General features: G+C 56.7%; 1 protein-coding gene across 1 annotated transcript in view; it reads right to left on the bottom strand.

Moving 5' to 3' along the window:
• Positions 1 to 7,040, bottom strand: part of LOC133358242 (CLIP-associating protein 1-like) — a 77,295-nt gene that overhangs the window by 8,169 nt on the left and 62,086 nt on the right. The window contains 6 exon segments of the mRNA XM_061576485.1: positions 4 to 15; positions 1,244 to 1,372; positions 2,818 to 3,011; positions 4,268 to 4,586; positions 5,559 to 5,700; positions 6,293 to 6,421. Coding sequence (XP_061432469.1) covers positions 4 to 15; positions 1,244 to 1,372; positions 2,818 to 3,011; positions 4,268 to 4,586; positions 5,559 to 5,700; positions 6,293 to 6,421 — 925 coding nt within the window.

Below are 7,040 nucleotides of genomic sequence, written 5' to 3'. Positions count from 1 at the left end.
TGCCGCACGCAGCACCTGGGCGGAACGATAATAATGACAACAACGATAATTATAAATAATTAATTCTAGATTTGAAGCTTTCGTGACCGCAAGGATTCATATGCTTAGGTTTTTTTGGTAAAGTCACGTAGGTAAAACATTTAAATTAATTAAAATAAAAATAAAATAAAAATCACGACGTTTCGGAGGCAACACGTCTTCAGGTGGAACCGTCACAGCACGATAGCGGTATCAAGTTCCACCTGAAGACGGAAGCTTGTGTTGCCTCCGAAACGTCGTGATTTTTATTTTATTTTATTTTTATTAATTTTTATTTTTTACCTACGTGACTTTACCGAAAAAACCTAAGAATATAAATAATTATAAAAACGACCTGGACAGCATCGCCAGTTTCCGCTCGCTCTCGAAGGCCGAGCGATCCGAAAGGCGCCAGGAGGAATCACAGACGAAGCCGGCAAGGGCAGCAGCCACTGGGCTGGTGAGCCGACGCCAGCAATTGTCCAAGATCTGCGGTCCCCTGTATATTCAGATGTTCTTAGGCGATCGATGGGCGTTCACGCTTGTGGGAGGAAATCGGGAATACGTGTGTAACGCTGTAAAGATGGACACAGATGGAGATTAAGCCACCCGCTAATACTCCCTTTCTTTGCAGCGCAAGACCAATGTGACACCCACGAGTGCGATCGAGGATAGCGCAAATTATTTTTACATTTTGTTGCAACTTTACACAAACACTGAATCGCGGCGAGGGAGACCCACGCAGCAGTATTACGATTACGACACCCGCAGTTATAACCAGGGGCTGCCACTCGATTTGAACTGCGAGCCTCTATGACAACGAGCGGTACCAGCTGGGGACGAGCGTCAGAGGTCGCAAACGGGCTTTGATTCCTTACCCGTACCCGGCCGTACCCGGCCGGTTAAGGGTAGGGTACGGGTATTGGGTACCTGATTGCGACCTCTGGGATGAAGCCATGTTGCAGGCGCGGGTGGGTTGATTCTAGGAACTTGAATTGTGAGAAGAGACAAGACGTTGGGAAATGAGTGACAAACGGTGACTCACCAGTGACTCACGGCCTACCCGTACCCGGCCGCACCAGGGTCGCAAACGGCTACCCGTACCCGGCCTGGTACAGGTAGCCGGGTATCGGGTAGGGTACGGGTATCGGGTACCCGGTTGCGACCTCTGACAAGCATCACTGCCCCCGCTTCTCCCCCGGGGGGGGGGGGGGGGGTGGCTCACCTCTTTCTGCGGGTCACGGTGCGCGTCCAGGATCTTCATGATGGTGAGCTCGGCGTAGTTCTTGAAGCGCGACGGCTGCGTCCTCAGAATTTCACGCAGCACGCGGAGAGACAGCGCGCGGATGGACGGCTGTCGGGGCGCGGGGGGAGAGCGGGCACGTGGGGTGCGTGGGCACACACACAGGGCAGTGCTGTTAGAAAGTTTTCTACTAATGCCACATCAGGGGGGGGGGAGGGGGGCGGGCGGGCACTGACACGATGCGTTGCCTCTCCGGACCGTCGCGCTTTGCACGAGGAGCATGCGTCTGTCTGCCTCTTCAGCTTACGAGCCAATTGCTTAGGTGCTTATTTGAGGCCGAGTCGACCGAGCGGAGGCACGGGAGCAGTCGGGATATTCCGTTGGCGATGTTGGGCTTGAGCGTGAATCGGAACTCGCCGGGTTCACGTACACGCACGAGAGACGAGCATCCCTCCCCCCCCCCATATAGCGTTCGACAGACCGGTAGGGCAAGTGCACAAAGACAAAGATTACCCCGTGTAGCCTTAACAGACTGTTGGGCCAAGTACTGTTTAGCAAGTGGCACGTATGAAGGCCGGCACGGCACACGTGGGGGATGGGTGGCCAGCACCACACTGCACCAGGTACTCGTTTTGAGGTTTAATTTGCTGACCTTCTCCCGCACCTGCGATTAGCAAGGTTGGCTACGTATGGTGTGAAAGAAGTTCAATATATGTACAACGGGGTGGCCCACGACCGATTCAAATGTACAAATCTATGACGTTGAACATCTTTCGCTCCGTACGTAGCCAACCTTGCTAATCCGAGGTGTGGGGCGGGGGGGGGAAGGACTAAAAAACTCACACAAAAAGCAGTTCAATACAAATCGAGTTTTCAATCTGAAACAACCGCCACCGGCGTTTGCGGCCGTGAGCGGGGGGGGGGGGGGGACTCGGAACTTGGGTCGGCGGGGTCGGTAGGCGCACTGGGAGAGGCAGGGCGCGCGTGCGCGAGCTCGCACGCAAAACAACAACAACCGCCATTCACCACTAAGTGGCGGTGACGTCACCACGACGCTTGTGCCAGGCCAAGTGCACCTTGAGGCCACGTGAAGTGTCGAACGCCCGCTGGCAGGAGGTCACGGGGCAGACCCAGCAGGTGCCACGGATCGACTGACTGAGACCGAGATGACTGGCTGATGTACCATCTCTGCCCCCTACTGTACCAACTTGCTGTGCTTTAGCCACCCGGCGCTCCGCTCGTTGTTGTGAGCGTCGATCCTCCGCGCTCCATTGTTGTTGGAGGGCGACTGCCTCCAACTACCCAGTAGCGTCCTTCACGAGCCTCCTCCACTGAGGCCGATCTTGACACCGCTGGTACCAGTCATCGGCAAGTCCACTCAGCTCCACGTCCTCCTGTACCACATCACTCCATCTCTTCTCTAGCCCGTGCCGCGCCCGTTTAGCCCCCTCGATCCGGCCGAACAAAAGCTGTTTAGGCATGCGGTGGCTGGGCACGCACACACACACAGGCACACACAGACAGACACACACGCACACACACACGCACACACCCACCTCGCTGTCCACGAGAGCTTCCAGGAGGAGCAGCAGCACGGTCTTGAAGTGGTCGTCCCAGAGCCCCATGGCGTTCTCGCGCGTGACCTTGAGCAGCTCGAGCAGGGCCGCCTGGCGCTCCTCCACGCACTCGCCGCACTCCGACAGCTCCCGCAGAAGCTCGGCAACCTTGTCCCCGTGCTCCAGCGGGATGTCTGCGACCGGGCGACAGGGCGAGGGGGGCGCGAGCTCTCAAACCTCACGGCAACAAGAAAGGGCCTGGGTCAGAGGTCGCAAACGGGTTTTGATTCTTTACCCGTACTCGTACCCGGCCGCACAAGGGTCACAAACGGGTACCCGTACCCGGCCGGGTACGAGTAGCCGGGTATCGGGTAGGGTACGGGTATCGGGTACCCGATTGCGACCTCTGGCCTGGGTTCGATTCCCAACTCGGGCGCCTTTCGCGCCACCCCACCACCCGCATGTTCTCCATGTATGTTGAATTTGCTCTATGCAGCGTCGCCTGGTGCAGAAGTAGCCCCCCGTGTGCCCCTCTTGTTCGTCTTGTATGTACGTTCGTATGTATGTAGAACTTATTTCGCACCGTGCGTAGCCAACCGTGCTAATTGGAGGTACGGAGAGGGGGAAAGGACAACAAACTAAGACACAAAAAGCAGTTCTAAGGAATCATCTTCTTGGTTTTTTCGGTAAAGTCACGTAGAAGGGAAGTAATAAAATAATAAAAATAAAACATAATAAAATAATTCTCACGACGTTTCGGCTACAATGCAAGCAGCCGTCTTCAGGTGAAGAATGAGACACTGCCAAGCTTGGAGCTTATATATAAGCTGAGTTGGAGGTGGAAGAAGAGCGCCTTAACAAAAGAATGTGCACATCAAGAGAAATTTAGCATATTCATGGGAAATGCGTAGGAGGTGGGCGGGGGGGGGGGGTTTCAAAGTCATATTATGCCCATGCATTATGCAGGATCAGCAGCACCAAAGGGAGGGGGGTAGCATTAACAAAGGGAGGGCATGTTAATAGTATGTAGAAGCAATGAAACATGTGAATGGGGCCACAACGCAAGCCGCCGTCCTCAGGTGGAGAGCAGGTCTGTCGAGAAGACAGAGTCTGAGGACGGCTGCTTGCGTTGTGGCCGAAACGTCGTGAGAATTATTTTATAATGTTTTGTTTTTATTATTTTATTATTTCCATTCTACGTGACTTTACCAAAAGAACCAAGAAGATGACAAGCCACTTCGTTGAGCTATCATTTGTGACAGCCAGCTCGCTTCTGAAAAAGAGCTGCATAGCTTGGTGGTGCCTTAACTGGTAAAATAAAAAAAGTTTAATTTAGTTTTAGCACAAAGGGGGGGGGGGGGGTGACAACAAACAAGGCGACCAGGGCCCCAACAAGTCCCACCCTCGGGCGGTCCCCGGGCACAGACGTGCGAAAGAGGCGATTGCGCACCATCCTGAAATTGCTCGATGTCGTCGTCGAAGATGGCCTCTCGCAGGGCGGATTTGTTGAAGGTGGCGGGGGATCCGCCAGGAGCGTGGTTGCGGGAGCTCGTCAGCAGGCCGTGCTGCGACGGAGTGTTGAGCAGCGACGTCTTGTTGTCCAGCGCCGGGCGGCCGCAGTCCGTGCCGTCCGGCACGTGGTTGTGGTGGTGCTGGTTGTGGTGGTGCTGGTTGTGGTGGTGGTGGGGGATGCGTTGCGGCTCGCTCGAGCACATGGCCGGCGCCGGAGCGGAGGAGGAGGACGAGGAGAGTCGCCCGTCGCGGGACAGCTGCAAGTCGCGCACAGAGAGGGTCGGCGGGGCAGGGTGACGGTTCGCTCCGCCCGGCGATTCGATCGAGCGCGCAATTCGATCCGGGGTGAAAGTCCCAGGGACGAGATTAAGAAAGAGAGAAGAGTAAGGCTCTCACTCTCACAGCGCCACCACCACCACCAAACCCACCGCCACCACCACCCCCACCGCCACCACCACTCCCACCGCCACCACCACACCCCCACTGCCACCACCACTCCCACCGCCACCACCACTCCCACCGCCACTCCCAGCGCCACCACCGCCACCACCACTCTCACCGCCACCACCACTCCCACCGCCGCCACCACCACCACCATTACCACCACCAACCCCACCGCCACCACCACTCCCACCACCACTCCCACCGCCACCACCACTCCCACCGCCACTCCCAGTGCCACCACCGCCACCACCACTCTCACCGCCACCACCACTCTCACCGCCACCACCACTCCCACTGCCACCACCCTCACCACCACCACCACCACTGCCACCACCACCACCACCACTTTCACCGCCACCACCACTCCCACTGCCACTGCCACCACCACTCCCACTGCCACCACCACTTTCACCGCCACCACCACTCCCACTGCCACCACCACTCCCACCACTGCCACCACCACTCTCACCACCACTCTCACCGCCACCACCACTCTCACCGCCACCACCACTCCCACTGCCACCACCACTCCCACCACCGCCACCACCACTTTCACCGCCACCACCACTCCCACTGCCACCACCACTCACAGCACCACCACCACTCCCACTGCCACCACCACTCACAGCACCGCCACCACCACTTTCACCGCCACCACCACTCCCACCACCACTTTCACCGCCACCACCACTCACAGCACCACCACCACTCCCCACTGCCACCACCACTCACAGCACCACCACCACTCCCACTGCAACCACCACCACTACCGCCACCCTACTCACAGTGCCGCCGCCGTCTCGCTTGATGGGTTCAGCGGCGTCCTCCTGGCTGCGGAAGCGGAAATTCTGGATGGCCTCGGTGACGCCGCGCAGCGAGCTGTAGATGTCGTCCGAGTTCATGTTCTCCGTGTCGTAATCCGGTGCACTGCACGCCAAACCACACCAAGCCACGCCGCACCAAACCACGCCACACCACGCCACACCACGCCACACCAAACCACACCAAACCACGCCACACCACGTCACACCACGTCACACAAAACCACACCACGCCGCACCACACAACGCCACGAGCTGGATCAAGCCATGGCATACAAGTCAAAACGATCGCTGTTCATCTCTCCGACAGGTTTTGGGTTGTGCTGGGTTGTACTCCGGCGCGACGTCTGACGTTTCGCTCCGCGTGCCGGCAGCTTTGTCGAAGTTATAAATTCGCTTTCACGCGGCACAAACCCAAAACGCATCGGGGCAGCTATACAGCACAACCGCTGCTAAGAAACCTACAAAGCGACGCTAAGCATTTAGATTTCTAGCGACAAGGTGTGACATAGCGATAGAAGCTTTTAGTTGCCGTTCAACGTCTTAGCCGACGACGACCGTACCCTACTTAGTCCAGCCTACGACAACTACCGACGCAAGGGGCGAGCGAATGGAGCAAGCGGTTAAAGCGTTCGCGCTCAGCAAAGGGGACAGCCACGGGGAGTAACCGTTAGGATTGAGGTTAAGACCGGCGTTACCTGGGCGAGGAATTTCGTCGCAAGCCACAGCTGTAAGAGGGGGTGCTGGGGGAGGGGTTGGAGGGCGTTTGGCCGGGGGAGGGGGCATGCTTTACCAGCCCATTGACTGCACCCCAACCGCAGGGGCGTCTGGAATTAGGGACGCAGGCAAACACCCCGGTGAGAGATGGAAGGGGGGGGGGGTAGAGAGAGAGGAAGTCAAAAGAGGCAATGTCAACGCAGGCAAGGTCGAGGGTTATCAACGGTTAAGGGGGGGGGGGGGGAACGCAAGCATGGCGAGGTACAACCGGAGTAAGATGTTAAGAGACGACAAGGGGGAAAACGCATTTGCAGATCAACACAAACGTAGGCCTTTTGTCTGCCGTGGCATTATCATGATTAGTTTGTATTCTTACCGAAAGAACCAAAAACATGAATGCCTGCAGTCACGACAGTTTTAAGTCAAAAATAATGAGTTTGGTCCGTGCATTTATTTAGCGACGAAAGCCTCGCTGAGCCTCTGCTGATATTTCCAAGTAGGGGCCCCATAACCGATTTGTGTTTACAAATCAATTAAACGTGGCAAAAATTGGACTACAACGCCGGCAAATGCTGTTAGCGAGTAGCACCTATGAGGGCCGGAACGGCACACAAGGGGGTGGGTGGTCAGCACCACACCTGGCCGCCTTTGTCTCCCGAGTGGAGATGTTTTTACGCACCGCACCAGGCACTCATTTGAGGCCGAGTCGACCTAAGAGAGAGGCCCAGG

Source organism: Lethenteron reissneri, chromosome 61, assembly GCF_015708825.2.
Source record: "Lethenteron reissneri isolate LAM-NWPU_2019-01 chromosome 61, ASM1570882v1, whole genome shotgun sequence".
Classification (NCBI taxonomy): Eukaryota; Metazoa; Chordata; class Hyperoartia; order Petromyzontiformes; family Petromyzontidae; genus Lethenteron; species Lethenteron reissneri.
The sequence above is the reverse complement of the archived record's forward strand: the minus strand, read 5'-3'. Positions and strand labels throughout refer to the sequence as shown.